This window comes from Phalacrocorax carbo, chromosome 1 (genome assembly GCF_963921805.1).
Source record: "Phalacrocorax carbo chromosome 1, bPhaCar2.1, whole genome shotgun sequence".
NCBI lineage: Eukaryota > Metazoa > Chordata > Aves > Suliformes > Phalacrocoracidae > Phalacrocorax > Phalacrocorax carbo.
In genome coordinates, this window is record NC_087513.1 from 84,939,128 (window position 1) to 84,955,862 (window position 16,735).

The window sequence follows — 16,735 nt, forward strand, 5'->3', positions numbered from 1 at the left end:
CACCACTGTACAGATAGCTAATCTAAGCTCTGTGGAGAACCCATATACATAAGGATCTAAGTGGGACAGAGGTTTTAAGTACAGGTCTCTAGAGAAGTGGGTGATATCTTTGGCACTTAACCAGATTATGCAGACTTCTGAGGAAAGGGAGAGGAATGTAATCATGACCAGGTGGGATAAATAACTAATAAATAAAAATAAAACATTATTATTATTATTATTATTATCGTCATCATCTTCTTCTTCTAATTGCTGAAATAAAAATAAATATTACCTCATGAATTCCAAAGTGAGCATAGGAATCAAAGTAATAATCCCTAGATGTCATATCTTCTGGATTGATGAGCTTCGCCATCTTGCCTCGGCCTGGGCAGCTTGGTTGCAATGGGACATGTATGACAGACTGAACTGGCTTTGGAACAACAGTAGGCTGAGGAGGCTGGGATGGGATGGGGCAAACCTAGGAGAACATAGAATATTTTTAAGAGGCATCGTTAAAAGAAAATATTTCTCTCTATGTCTAGCACAGTGATATTATTGTAAGTAGCTAGGAGATAGCAAGACACCTGGAGTATCATAAGTGAAATTTAGGCTGCCTTCTGTTCCTGGCTCTTGAACTTATTTGCTCTGTCTTGGTAAATGGCTTTTTCCTTTATGTTCCTCTGCAGATACGTACATCAATACACAGTAATGACAAATTATTGGTGTTGGCTGAAGTGAGTTACTCCCAACATTGACAGAAGGCAGTTAAGAGCTAGGTGTTCTCCTTCAGTGTCTTTCTTTCAAACTGCCACAGCTTTGTGAGAGCTAAACTGTAATAAATAAATAGTTGCCCTGAAAAGAAGCACTTATAACCAAAGGATTTTGAACACGGTGTTGCCGACAAGGGCAGGATTCACAATCAAGTCTTAATTGACAAGTAATATATCTGACTGTATCAATGAGGTAGGTCTGAGAGTGCTCACAATATCTGAAAGTCCCTGACACTATCTGAAAGACTCTCGGCGTGTCCAGAAAGCACTGTAGGGAGCTGTGTGGGATAGCTGATCCCTTGATTTAGTTTCCTGCTGTTGGGAGATGCAGGAGTTATGTGTTACCAACACCCCTTGGCCCACTGCACTTCATTTTCCTTAGGTATTGCATCTCCAACACCAAAATTTCAATAAAGCCAGAATGCTCACACCCCCTTAACTCAGATTTGATGTTATGTAGCTCTGTACGTAATCTGTAGCACTTAAGACAGAAAATAGAATGTTTCACAAAAATGAGACACAGACCACATACCATAAGTACATCTACATCTTTTATCCTTAACATGAAGCAAAGTGCTGAAAACTGAGAAAGACTGAGCAAGTTGCTACAGCTTCACATGTGCACTGAGTCATCTGCAAATTATGGGTCAACAACTTCATCTATTAAGAAGGTCAATCCTACTGAAAATATATCACATCCTCTTGTACTTTTTATTTTGAGATTTAGTATCCCAGTGAGGACCAGATTTGCCTGAGCCTCTCCTAGATTCCCTTGTACCCTCTCTGAATAGTATCAAATAGCCTAGTTCAGTTTACTTCAATCTAAAAAAAACCACCACATTTTTCCCTTGTTCATTTGAAGTCTTAAATGTGTCACCTTTTGATGGTTTCTTTGGTTCCTCTGTGAAAAATGAATACTAGTGGATTATATTCCTGTAACACCTTTCATCCCAAACAGAGAACAAGTGTTCCTTGTAACACTTTCATCCAGAAGTGCTTTATTTATACGTCTTTTCTATTTCTGACGTTCTTGACTTTATCACCTCTGTCCAGGACAACTGAGACTCATGAGACTGACTAGTCATATGAGAAACTTAATTACACACTAAGAGTCCAAATACTCAAAAAGTCAAAGTGAAAGATGCAAACAGGTCTTCAGTATGATAAAGGCATGGTTAGCATATTTATGCAGCAGCAGAAAAAACACCGAGTAGCAAGAAGGAATGCAAAGATCACAAAGGATTGCAAATCTGTTACCTCTTGTTTGAAAGTTAAAAAGGAATTTTGATATCTAAATGTAAATACAAGATAGGAACTGTGACATCTCTGTAGATCTGACCTAGGATACTATATACTGTCAAGACTGGAGAAAAGCCAGAATATTCTTCATGACAGGTCACAAATTAACGAGCAAATTTCCAGTTGGGTGTAAGAGAATAATTCTTCCCCTTAATAGATGTTAAGCACTGGAACAAATGCTTAGAGGGTCTGCGGGGTCTCCAACCTTGTAGGTTGCAAAACTCAGCTGCAGAAGGTCCTTAGCAGCCTGATCCAGCTTTAAAGTTATCTTTTATCTGAGCAGGATGCTGGATTAGATGACCTCCAGAGCTAACTTCCACAAATATTGTTCTATGATAGTAAGATGTGGGCAGTTATATTTGTACTATGCAGGAGATACAGGTGGCAATGGCAGGATAAACTTATAAACCTGAGCCAAGTCTAGATTATGGGGTGGGTTATAAATTTGGGTTTGTAGCTTTGTACACACAATAGGAACAGAACCTGTTTTCATGAGATTAAAGAATGCGCACTATGAGAAGAACATGAGGACATGACACTCTAGAATGAAAAGCTGTTGAAGCTACATGTAACAGAATTGGACTTGAAATGACAGGAAATGAGATGACAGAATGTAAGGATGGGAATGATGTTAAGTATCTGTAGCATTTATAAAACTCTGAGCAGTTCTAGACCATTCTATGTGCCAGTGCAGGGAATAAAAATGTTCTTTATCCAGCCTGCCCTCTTGACTGCTTACTGCACATTACAGTGCAGCTTGGGTACAGCAGCACCAAAAAAAAAAAAAAAGTTGACAAATTACACTATGGATGTTGATGTTTACTTGAGGTTGTGTTCCTTTTTATAAAGATGGATATTTTGCAACATGTGTACAGTAGAAGGTCCAGTGCAGGGCATGGACAGTCCTAGTTCAGCATAGAACAGAAGGAAATAGGAGAGAAATATTATTACTGTTAACTGAAATTTACTCTTTGCAAAGTACATCATGAAAGGCTAGCAAAGCATTGCTTAATTAAAGTGCTGAGAGGTACCTTTCCTTAGGACACAGTTGCATTTTTATTATCTTTGGCACGCAGTAGACCTACTGTCTATGATTCTTTTAGATTTAATGTCACAGACTTAACTGCAACAATACCTTCTTCGTTTACGAGCTCCCTCTTACAATGAACGTCTGGAGAAATGCCTTTTGCTTTCACCTATACTCTGTTGTGTACAGCAGATGGTTTATCATTAGACTCTGTTTCCCATCTGTTTGTTTGAAGTCCCTTAAGCCTCATGAGGAGTGAGCTAAGTTGGATGGTGAGGAATTTCTCAAGTGCTGGCTAGAGTCTCAAACCTGCTTCTATTGAACTCAGAGAGCTTCACAGCTTCAGCTCTGTGGGGAATCATGTTTTAAAACCATTGCCCTCTGGTGGGTAATATTAAAAATGAAGTACAGCTGGCAGATGGCTAAATTAATTCTTCATTTCATGGGGTAGAGACTAAGTTACTGCAATCAATAATCTGGAATCAAATTTCCACATATAACCATGCTATTCCATCCAAATAAAGAGCAAATGGATTAGTTACAGTGTAGTGGTCTCTGTCACATGAGTCAAAAATCTGCAAGGTAGAGAATTAAACAGAGAATTTTAAACTTCATGAAGGAGGCAAGCTGTGATATTCTGTGGCTAGATGCTCTGTGGTTTTGTTTCCATTCTTCAATCTAATCACAAATGGAAGAGGTGGATATACTCAAGCACACTGGTTATTTTGACACAAGATTGACACCTGTAAGTAAATCATAAAACCACAGAATCACAGAATCACGGGGGTTGGAAGGGACCTCTGGAGATCATCTCGTCCAAACCCCCTGCTTGAGCAGGTACACCTAGAGCACAGTGCACAGGACCACATGCGGGGATGGTTGAATATTTCTATAGGAGACCCCACAACCTCTCTGGGCAGCCTGTTCCACTGCTCTGTCACCCTAACAGTAAAAAAGTTTTTTCTCATATTTAAGTGGAACATCCTATGTTCCAACTTGTGCCCATTGCCCCTTGTCCTATCATTGGGCACCACTGAAAAGAGTCTGGCCCCATCCTCTTGACACACACCCTTCAGATATTTATAGGCATTGATAAGATACCCCCTCAGTCTTCTCTTCTCCAGGTTGAACAAACCCAGGGCTCTCAGCCTTTCCTCATAAGAGAGATGCTCCAATCCCCTGACCATCTTGGTAGCTCTCCACTGGACTTGCTCAAGTAGTTCCCTGTCCTGCTTGAACTGGGGAGCCCAAAACTGGATGCAGTACTCCAGATATGACCTCGCTAGGGCAGAGTAGAGGGGGAGGATAGCCTCCCTCAACCTGCTGGCCACATTCCTTTTTATGCTGCCCAGGATACTGTTGGCCTTCTTGGCCATGAGGGCACAGTGCTGGTTAAGGGTCAGCTTGCTGTCCATTAGCAATCCCAGGTCCTTCTCCACAGAGCTGCTTTCCAGTAGGTCAGCCCCCAACCTGTACTGGTGCATGGGGTTGTTCCTGCCCAGGTGCAGGACCTGACACTGGCTTTTGTTGAATTTCACGAGATTCCCCTTGGCCTAGCTCTCCAGCCTGTCAAGGTCTTGTTGGATGGCAGCACAGCCTTCTGGTGTATCAGCCACTCTTCCCAGCTTGGTATCGTCAGCGAACTTGCTGAGGTTACACTCTGTCCCTTCATCCAGGTCATAGATACATTGAAAAGGACTGGACACAGTACAGACCCCTGGGGAACACCACTAGTTATGGGCCTCCAACTAGACTCTGTGCCACTGTTCATGACCCTCTGAGCTCTGCCATTCAGCTAGTTCTCAATCCACACCACCGTCCACTCATCTAACCCACACTTCCTAACCTTACCTATGAGGATGTTATGGGATACAGTGTCAAAAGTCTTGCTGAAGTCAGGGTAAACAACATCTACCCAACCAGTCATGCCACCATAGAAGGAAGCTATCAGGTTGGTCAAGCACAGAATCATAGAGTCATAGAATATCCTGATTGTGAAGGGACCCACAAGGATCGTCAAGTCCAACTCCTGTCCCTGTGAAGGACAACTCCAAATTTACACCATATCTCTGAGGGCATTGTCCAAGTGCTTCCTGAATAGTGTCAGGCTTGGTGGCATGACTACCTCCCCGAGGAGCCTGTTCCTGTGCTCCACCACCCTCTGGGCGAAGAACCTTTTCCTAATATCCGGCCTAAACCTCCCTGGCACATCTTCTTGCCATTGCCTCAGGCCCTGTCGTTGGTCACCACAGAGAAGTAAGTGATCAGCGCCTGTCCCTCCCCATCCCCTTGTGAGAAGACTGTGATGAGGTCTCCCCTCAGTCTCCTCTTGTCTAGGCTGAACAAAGCAAGTGACTTTAGTCGCTCCTTGTATGGTTTCTCCTCTAAACCCTTCACCAACATTGTAGCCCTTCTCTGACACTCTCTAGTACCTTTATATCCTTAACATACTGTGGTGCCCAAAACTGCACACAGTACTCAATGTGAGACTGCACCAGTGCCGAGTAGAGTGGGACAATCACCTCCCTTGACTGGCTAGCAATACAGTGCTTGATACACCCCAGGACACAGTTGGCCCTCTTGGCTGCCAGGGCACACTGTTGGCTCATGTTCAACTTGCCACTGACCAGAACCCCCAGGTCCCTCTCTGCAGAGCTGCTCTCCAGCCTCTCATTCCCCAGACTATGTACATCCAGGGTTGCTGTGACCCAGGTGCAAAATCTGGCACTTGCCCTTGCTAAACTCCATATAGTTGGTGATTGCCCAGATCTCCAGTCTGTCCAGATCCCTCTGCAGGGCCTCTCTGCCCTCAGGAGTGTCAACAGCTCCTCCCAATTTTGTGTCATCAGGAAACTTAATTAGTATTCCTTCAAGTCCTGCATCCAAGTCATTAACAAAGAGATTAAAGAGTACTGGCCCCAAGATGGATCCCTGCAGAACCCCACTAGTGACTGGCCGCCAGCCCAATGTAACCCCATTTACTACAACCCTTTGAGCCCGACCCATCAGCCAACTGCTCACCCACTGCATTACGTGTTCATGCAGCTGTACGTTGGACATTTTGTCCAGGAGGATACTGTGAGAGGCAGTATCAAAAGCTTTACTGACATCCAAAAATATCACATTGACTGGCTTTCCTTGGTCAACTAGGTGGGTGACCTTGTCATAGAAGGAAATCAAATTTGTTAGGCAGGACTTTCCCCTAGTGAACCTGTGCTGGCTAGGACCAATTACTGCATTATCTTTCAGGTGTTTTTCTGTAACTCCCAGAATAATCCTCTCCATAATTTTACCAGGCACAGAAGTGAGATTGATGGGCTTGTTGTTACCGGGGTCATCCGTGTTGCCCTTCTGGAAGATTGGGACAATGTTTGCCAGCTTCTAGTCAACTGGCATCTCTCCAGATTCCCAAAAGATTTTAAAAATCATTAAGAGAGGTCTCTCTATGACATCAGCCAGCTCTTTAAATACCCTTGGATTAACCCCATCAGGCCCATTGACTTGTACGGATCTAGCTGGAGCAACAAGTCCTGCACCAGTTCAGGTTTATTAGGAGTTTATGACTCCCACAGTCATGCTTCGCTAGTCCAGGGCTCTGGGGGTCCCTGAGCCCACTATCAGTGTTGAAGGCCAAGGTGAAGAAATCATTAAGTGCCTCTGCCTTATCTATGTCTCTGCTTTTGAGGTGACCATTCCCACCAAGCAATGGGCAATGATATTTTTAGCCTGCCTTTTGCCATTAATGTATTTTAAAGCATCGTCTCCCCTTGGTGAATCCATGTTGACTACTTCTGATAACCTTCTTTTTCTCTACATGCCTGGAGGTCACCTCCAGAATGAGCTGTTCCATCACCTTTCTGGGGATGGAGGTGAGGCTGACCGGCCTATAGTTTCACAGGTCCTCCTTCTTGCCCTTTTTGAAGTGTGACATTGGCTACCGTCTAGTCCTCGGGCACCTCTCCTGTCCTCCATGACCTTTGAAAGATGATGCAGAGTGGCTTAGCGACAGCATCCGTCAGCTCCCTCAGCACTTGCAGGTGCATCCCAATGGGGCCCATGGATTTGTGAGGAGCCAGTTTGCTTAAATTATCTCTAACCCAATCCTCCTCAGCCAAGGGGAAGTCTTCCTTTCTCCAGATTTTCTCTCTTACCTCTGGGGACTGAGATGCCTGAGGGCTAGTCTTAGCAGTAAAGACTGAAGCAAAGAAGGCATTCAGTAACTCTGCCTTCTCTGCATCCTGCAACACCAGGGCACCAACCTTGTTCAGCAGTGGGCCCACAGTTTCTCCAGTCTTTCTTTTATTACTGATGTATTTGAAGAAGTCCTTCTTGTTATCCTTGACATCCCTTGCCAGGTTTACTTCCAACAGGGCCTTGGCCTTCCTCGTTGCACCTCTGCACACCCTGACAACCTTCCTATATTCTTCCCAAGTGGCCAGCCCCTTTTTCCACATATTGTAAGCCTCCTTCTCCCATTTGAGTTTTTCTAGAAGCTCTTTGCTCATCCATGTGGGTCTCCCGGCTCCTTTGCTTGTCTTCTTCCTCACAGGGATGTACTGACCTTGAGCTTGGAGGAAGTGGTACTTGAATATTGACCAGCCCTTTTGGACCACCCCCTACCTTCTGGAGCCCTAACCCATGGGATTCCTCCAAGCAGGTCTTTGAAGAGGCCAGATCAGCTCTCCTGAAGTCCAGGGTTGTAATCCTACTTGACACCCTGCTTCTACCACGCAGGATCCTGAACTACACCATCTCATGGTCACTGCAGCCAAGGCTACCCCCAACCCTCACATCCCCAACTAGACCTTCTTTGTTAGTGTAATGTCCAGCAGCACATCTCTCTTCATTGGCTCCTCAACCACCTGTGTCAAAAAATTATCCCTGATGCTCTGCAGGAACCTCCTGGACTGTGTTTGCCTAGCCATGTTTCTTCTCCAGCAAATATCAGAGTGGTTGAAGTCCCCCATGAGAACCAGGGCCTGTGATTGTGAGGCTACTTCCACCTGTCTCCAGAAGGCCTCGTCAACTTCCTCTTCCTGATCAGATAGCCTGTAGTGAACGCCCACAACAGTGTCACCCATATTTGCGTGCCCCTTAATTTTTACCCATAAGCTCTCGGCTCGTTCTTCCTCCACCCTTAGACTGAGCTCAATATGTTCCAGTTGCTCCCTTACATAAAGAGCAACTCCCCCACCTCACCTGTCTTTCCTAAAAAGTGTGTAGCCATCCATGACTGCATTCCAGTCATGGGAGCTAGCCCACCGTGTCGCTGTAATTGAAATGAGATCGTAGCCCTGCAACTGCACACAGATCTCTAGTTCCTCCTCTTTACTCTCCATGCTGCATGCATTGGAGATTATTCCAATGGTCGACTGTTCTCACTGTGAAAAATTTTCCTCTCATGTCCAATCGGAATCTCCCCAAGAGCAACTCGTGTCCATTACCCCTTGTCCTCTCCATGTGACTCCCTGTAAAAAGGGAGTCTCCGTCTTCTTTGCAGCTACCCTTTAAGTACTGGTATGTGGTGATGAGATCCCCTCTAAGCCTCCTTTTCTCAAGGCTGAACAAACCCAGTTCTCCCAGCCTATCCTCGTATGGCAGGCTTCCCAGTCCTTTGATTGTCTCGGCGGCCCTTCTCTGGACCCCTTCCAGCCTGTCCACATCTCTTCTGTATAGTGGGGACCAGAACTGTACACAGTACTTCAGTTTAAAGCCCACCTCACCAAGTTGGCCAGCATGCTGCCAAAGATTCCCTTGCCACTTCTAGACAGGTGCATTCCATCCCTTCCTAACGGCTATAGCTCCTGGGGAAGTTCCTGTTGTCATAAAAGCCAAAACCCTCACAATGGCACCAGCCACATGGCCAAGAAATTATTTGCATTATTTGTCCATTATTGGCTGCCCATTTTTCTCCAACTGGTAAAATAGAGGAGAAGATGACTTGGGCATCAATATTTTTCACTTGCTTTATAGCTTTCCTTGGTTCTGCCCAGGCTCTAGCTTATAGCATCATGTGTGCCCACATGGAAGAGTAATCTGTGCTCCTGACAAGCTGTGGCACCCTCTCAGCAATGTCTTGGTTCTTTGCTCCCAGAAGGGAGCAAACCTCTTGTGACTCCCTGTCAGGTTGGCAGATGGGTGCCTCAGTGCCTTTTAGCAGAGAGTCACACACTACAAGCATTTGTCTCTTTATGATAGCCACGCTGCACTGCTGGTACAGTTGCACCACCGGTACAGTTGCACCAGTAACTGGCAGGCTGAGAAATAATGGCTAGACCATCAAGGCTATGGTGTTTCTGAGAGACATTCTAGACTTCTAAGACGTTTTCTGGCTGAATACCATATATCAGGACAGTTAGGAACAACATGCTTTCTAACAGAGGCCTTCTGAATTTGGTGCCTTGCTAAGAATTATGGGTTTTTTGGTTGTTGCATGTTACAGCAGCCTTTCAGAATTCAGTCTAAAAAGTTGACTCTGGTGTGTAGATCACAGAGCAGCACAAATGGCAACTAGCAGCCTCAAAAGGCCAGCGGCTCTTGCAGGTTGCAGCTTCTGATCTCAGCTATGTCTGACATGGTAACACTGCAAGTTCATGCTTTACACTGGGGCATCCCACCCCTTTTAAGGATATATAAAAGGCAAATAAAACCAAATTATGAAAAAAAATCCTTCCTGCCTTCCTATTGTTTTAAGCCTCTCCTTTTCTGACTAAAGAAGGTGAGAATTTTTTTTAATTTCATCATTCTATGATTATTTGGTGGAAGCTGAGACATGAGTAGTGAAAACCAGAAAGGTGCCTTAATGAGTGGTCCTCTGCCTATCAATGTTGACCAGTTGAAATTCTGATATCATCATCATGGGAATTAAAAATAAAAAACTGAGGTCAACTGTGAGAGCTAAGAATGTTATTGCCAGCCATGTTACATAATTGTTATTATTTCTACCAAAATTTGAAATACACCTTATACCTAAAATAACCATTAAAGGCTAGGGAGCACTTAAATTGGCTGATCACCACAGAATACTTCTCCTTTTCTTCCACTCAATTTTCCAGAAAAATACCCAGTAGGTATAAACTATGTTGTGTTTTCCTGCAACAGATTTTCCTTCTGCGATTTCTGGTTTTCAGGAGTTTTGACAGATCGCTTCTCTTTGCAGCACCACATCCAAAACTCTCTAGAACAAAAGCAGTCAAGATGCACAGACAGAAGAAGAGGAAACAGCCTGTTGTTCAGGGCTATTAGAGACTTAGCTTTTGTGGTAGTTCAGAGGGAAGGTTTGAGGTACGTTTATTGGCTGTCTATTGTTGAAAGTGATAAAAGAACAGAATTTTCCATTTGAATTAGGCTACAGCCCCTGGGAAATAAAGAGCTTTTCCAAGTTTAGTATCATTTTATTTCTGATTTGCCTTTCAGGGAGTTGCAGAAGAGGAAGAAATATCTCTGCATTAATTAAATGCATCAGATCTTCCAGTTGATTTAAAAATATTGGTCACCAGCTCAAGCAATCTAAAAATAAACCGTACCAGTTTCATTCCTGGGCATTCATTGCAGAGTCACCTCTATATTTGGTAGTGACAATTGTTAACATTAAATGCTTACTCCTTACACTGATACTGACATTTAAATAGCCCATCTGGCCTGATCAGGCAAGCAATTCTATACCAACAACAAGTAATACTTCAGCTATGTTGTGCTTTTCAGAGGCCGAACTCACACTACCACTTCTAACTCCCATGATGAGGTTTGGCATTGCAGAGTGAGGGGCTGCAAAGGTGTCATATTGCTGGAACAGTACTGGCTTAAACTACAGTTGTTAAGTCTTTCCCTTCCCCTTGTATTCTGCAATACAAGTAGTCAATTAGCACCAGTCTTGCCTCATTTTCTGAGGGGGGATGGAAACCATCACATTTATGTTTGGCTGTCTTGAGTGGAACATTCAAGTCCTGCCAATCCAGCACTAATTCTAGGGCATCTGGGTACTGTGAGGAAGTAGCTGGAACAAGGGTAATAGTTCTTCCTGTGTGCATATGAACACTGATAGTTCAAGGTTCCTGGTGAGTGATGTGCTCTGCTGCTTGGGTAGATTTGGCACTTCGCAATTAAATAGATAAAGAAATTGTTCTGTGCTATGTTTCCCTGGGAGTAGCTCAAAGCCTATATTGTTATTTAGCAACTCATGATTCAGTTCCTTTTGCTCCTGTAATGTTGGGCTCAATAAATAATTTGGCAGTTTTCTAGGACTGCCTTTGCACAAACTAGTTGGACTACCTGGGAGGAAGATATAGGTTTCTCACTGTACTGCCCTTATTTGCTCCTTCCCTTCTATGTGCATCAGAGGGGACTCATCTGTATCATCTTTATACTTCTTTTCTAGCACCTTAATACTTCTTTTCTACAGCATAGTTGACAGTGTAGATAGACTGCACTGGGGAATAAAAAGACTGCCCTTTCTATGCAGAGTCCAATTCAGTGTGCAAGCCCCATAATGTGTGGTGGGTCACCCAGGTAAACTGATGTAACTCCACATAAATTCTGAATTACAGACTATTTAACATCATTGCTATGAAGCCAAGAATGGTGCATAGGGATCTACAGTCAGACCATTAGGGGCCTGTTAACAGATGGTAGTTAGTTGTATTTTAAGGATAACTAGGCAATTTAGCTCTTGGGGGGGGGGGGGAACTTTTTAAGAACAAGATCATTTTCTGAGGCATGAAACCCTAGCTTTGTTAGCAGTTGATTTCACTTTGCCTTCAACTATAAGCCAGGAAAGACATAGTACTGTTATCTGGAAGCAGTGAGCAGAAATGTAAACGTGACTGGTGATTTTTACTCATCTCCAAGTGAAGAGAGATATTCATGTGCCAAATGACTTTAAAATGCTTCATATCACAGGGCACAGCTTGTTGTAGAAATAGCAACAGAAGTTATAGGAGCCTGAACTGAAAATATCAAAGTTGAGTGCAGTGAAGAGGAAGAGTTTGTTCCAGATCATTGCATAGAGTTAGTTATGAAGCTACAAAGCCAGAGAACTTTCTATTGTATTTTTCTTATTGGTTGCTGCTATCATAGATGCTGCATAAGTGCCTGCCTGCCTGAACAGAATCATGGTTCCAGTGATGTGCAAATAAATTCCAGTGATGTACAAATAAATTACAAGTGATATACAAGAAACTCCTCAAGATGGACACAAAGTGGAAAGAAATAAAAATAGCTTGGTACTTTAAAACTACTTTACTTCACCCTCACAAGTGTATCAAAATCTGTTGAGAAAAGGGAGGGGGCTACAGCCCCCATTATCAAGGCTCACGATCTCTTTCTTATAGGGGAGGTAGCTGTACCACTGGACAGCCTCTTCCCTGCCCCATCATAATTTTGAATGACTCTAGTGAGAGGGAAAAAGAACCAGAAAGTGCTAATCCAAACCCAGTTATTTTTAGGCCCTTTCTCAGTATCAGGCAGTAAGATGAAACTCAGATTAAAAAGTAGAGCTGTGCTATTTTTAGAGGCTAATTATTAACAAAAATAACCAGAGTATTCTATCTGTGCAAATAATTTTCATAAACTAGCAGTAAATTTAATGGAAATCCTCCTCCACTTAGCAAATTTCTAATGAGCTGATCCCTGAAAGTCACTTTACATCAGATATCCCAGTCATTCTCTTCCACTCTCACTGAGCTTCAGATGTTACACAATAGTTCTAGGAAGACATCATATTCTATAGGCTTTGCTGAGCTTTAGAATGGGGGAGGGGGGAAAATTTCCAATTGATCACCTACTCCCATGTCCTAGCCAAGATTTTGATCTACACTTCAGTTTAGTTTTAGATGTAGTTCAGCTCTAGAGGAGGTCTCTCAGTAAAAAGTATCCAGGTTTATCCATTGTTACTTTTTAACCTCTGCAGGACAAATGAGGACAGAAAGGAGAACAAGACTGAGAAATTACAGTTCCTGAGCTGAAGTGCCAGTGAAAATCAGCACACTGGTTTACACAGTGCAGCTTCAGAACTACCAGCAAATAAGCACCAACATCGAATAGAAGGCCCACATTTGGCACTTTCGTTTGTCAATTAGCAAAAATAGTCTGTTTCCCTACATAGAGCAAAGACACCCTGCCACTTCCTTTGGAGCTGTATCTCACTGGGTCTTAATACATTATAGCACAGGTTTTCTCTTGATCATCTGTGATAACCAGGCTGTCAGGTTTTTTGTCCTCTGTGTTGATTTTAAGTCCATCTCACTGTATGAATTCGAAGGAGTCAGGAGTGTGGGTTATCAGAGTATTGCATCATTTTGTAACCGACTAAACACATAGAGGCAGAATGTGACTCTCCTTGAAGAAGGCTCCCTGGAGATGGGCAAGGATGGCCCATGGAACTCAGGGAACAATGCAGGGTGTGACTGACCACAGCTGTTGCAAAGAAGCTGACTTTATCTCAACACGAAGGGGACTAGATGGTGGTCTTTGTTTCAGATAAGCAGCTATCAACAGTTGAGTGGATCAACTGGTGGTTTAAATGTTTCTCCCTGAGTTCATTAAAAGAGTGTGAATGTCTCCTTGAGTTAGCCAGACTTCCATGCGGGAAGTGATTACATGGCTCAGCCCAACACAAAGTATAGAAGTTGAACTATAGAATAATTTCAACGAGAGCAACGGGCTTGAGCTGCCTTCAACTCATGTATTCCTTCCCGACTGGGGACACCCAGCAACATGACAGTGAGCATATTGCAAAACTCAGTAATAGGAATCACATTGGTATTAGGATTGAACTGCAATTGCAATTCCTATATTTTGCTAAGTGTAACTTACATTTGTGTTGTGTTTTCAGTGATACAGTTAGAGCTGTTGTGACTAAAACTTTTTGGTTTGGGGGAGTCAGAAAGGCTTCAAGACAAGAAGCGCCTAAATAAAATTTACAATGCAGATGTACAGAACCATAAAGATAAGGACACTGGAGAACTACCAAACTCCTACCAGAAGACCACCTCTGCAGTATTGCAATGTCACCAAACTCCTGTCTGGAAACCAGCCCATGATCCCTGAGGTTCCACTCAGAAGCACCCAGGACAAACATGCAACAGCCTCACGACTGCCACTGTTGTAAGGGGCCTCAGGCAAGAATGCACTCAAGCACATAACCTTTGCAAGCCTGATGGGGAATGTCCTGGAGGGATGCAAACAACCTAGCAGCAGGAGCCAGTCAAACCAAGACAAAAGGAACTAAGGACATCTCCATCTAGATAAAAGTCAGAACACCAGTTGAAACCAACACACCTTGCAATACACTGTGACAAGATTACTGGATGGGCCAACTCATGACCATATGTGGAAAAAGGACTCAGCATTCATGGAAAGGACACCAAAAAAACCACCCCTTCAGCAAACCACTAGAGACCACCAGAGATCACCTGATACCTCTTCAGGTGCTCCTAAGGGACTTAAAACGCATGGGTAATTAAGATGCAAGTATTATAATTAGTTCCAGGAAAGCTAATGTATATATATTTAACTGAGTAATATAAGCTTTGTCCATCACGACTTGCAGTACGCACATTAGGAGGAGTGTTCCCCTGTGCGTCCAGCGCTGCAATAAAGGATACTGCTTAATAGTCATTCAGACTATTGAGTCCTGATTTCAGCTTTTCACGGCATCATCAGTGTATTTTGTATCACTCTACTAAATCAGAAATCCCACGGAACATCAACTGTCTTTAAATCTGACATTATTAAGACATTTGATATTTAACATTACACCCTCCATGCACGGAATATCTAAAAGAAACTGGTCAGGAGAGTACTGGACTCTAACACCTATCTGCAACTAGTATTTTCATTTGTAATAATTGTAATTTGTCTTGTGAGGACATTCAAAGCTTTATTTTTATCAGATATAAAGGGCCCAACTGTAAACAAATCACTGGGGAGAAAACTGGCAGAAAGCCTTTAACTTGTGCTCAGGAACCCCCAGCTGCTAAAACAAAAATAGTAGCTTTTCTGCCTTACAGTCATGGTTAAGTGTATTGTCACTGAAATTGGGAATAAAACTCTATAACACCAATGTAGTATTAAGCAGCAGGCATTCTTTATTATGGTGCTGGATGTAAAGGGGATGGATAATTCCTCCCAGCGTGCATGCCACAAGTCACAACAGACAAAGCTTATATTGCTCAGTTATATACATATTCATTAGATTTCCAGGAACAGTTATACATATTAATTCACATTCAGTATACAAGTTATCAAGATTATTGTAATAATAAGTAATAATTAGCTACTTCCCAGCTTTGCTGGTGCAACGAGGGAAGGCTTCCAGCCATCCTGAGAACGTATCAATCAATAGCAGGAGATGTCTATAACCATTTTGTTTTGGTAACTCAGAAAAATCAATTTGCCAATAATCGCCAGGGGAATTTCCTTGCCTAGTGGTCCCTGGGGGAAGTCTTTTCCTGTTCATGGGATTATTTTTTGAAATCAATGGGGCATTTTGCTGTTACAGACTTTACTATTCTAGTCATCCACACACATAAAATTTTGAAGGCTACAAATGATGGCTTCACTACCCCAGTGTGTTTCCTCATGTCCCTTCTTTACAACTTCAGTCATTACCTGTGGCGTAACAATGACTCGTCCTGTGGTAGTTATCAACCAACCCTCTCTGTGGTTGCTTTCAACAATGATGCCGATTGTTGGTCTGTCTCCCTATAGCTAGGTTTCAAGCTTGGGAACTTCACTTGTTTTACTGGTACCAATACAAGGATGCCTTGTTCAGCCACCTCTTTAGCAGTTTTATCAGCCAATTGATTATCCACATTTATTGCAGTTTGTCTGAACTGATGTGCTTTGCAATGCATTATCACCACTTCCTTAGGTTTCTGAATATCTTGTAGAAGTTGGAGAATTTCTTCCTTGTATTTAATAGGCGATCCTTGAACTGACAACAATTCTTTTTCTTTCCAGATAGACCCATGCACATAGACTATCCCAAATGCATATTTTGAATCACTCCATATGTAACCAGGGTGATGAAGTTAACCAAACATGGGTGCTGCTCTATCATCCAACTGAACATCAAGTCTGGGGACAATCAGTGTATTCTTTAATCATTAATGCAATAGATAATGTGTTTCTGTCAGAACCCCTCACCTATCAGACTCAAAGCCTAATTTTTAGATCCCAAAACCCTCACTCCTAGTGCTCAGGGTCCAAACCTCTGTTTTAAGGATTAAATTAAAGCCTTGCTTTTAGGTAGCAATGATTCAGGGTATAAATGGTTGGGAGTTACTAATACAATCTAGTGTAGTTCAACTAAGGCTGGGACCTGGAGCCGAAACTTAGCCAGAGGTAGCCAAAACAAGAACACCCTGCACGATGACAAAACCTTGTTGTTTTAGGGAGTCACAGAGGCCTCAAGATTTGAAGAACCTAAACAAAGTCACGATGACATTTGGCCTTAAGAAAAGCAGACATACAGAGCCATAAAGATAAGAAACTGCAGAGCAGACACTAAACCAGAACAGACCACCCCTCAAGGGCAGTACATACGGAGTCTCAGAACTGAGTTTGCATGAACACAAGGGAGGAAGAGTATGTCCTTCATCCAGAGACCCCTGACGACCACGGAGACACCAATAGGCATGCGCAAATAACGTCTGAA

At 43.0% G+C, this 16,735-nt stretch overlaps 1 protein-coding gene across 6 annotated transcripts in view; it reads right to left on the reverse strand.

The window, feature by feature from the left end:
• Positions 1-16,735, reverse strand: part of PRMT8 (protein arginine methyltransferase 8) — a 76,835-nt gene that overhangs the window by 33,882 nt on the left and 26,218 nt on the right. For all 6 annotated transcript variants that reach the window (XM_064463573.1, XM_064463587.1, XM_064463588.1 and 3 more), the window contains one exon: positions 275-460. In XM_064463573.1, the coding sequence (XP_064319643.1) occupies positions 275-460 (186 nt within the window). The remainder of the gene's footprint in view (positions 1-274; positions 461-16,735) is intronic.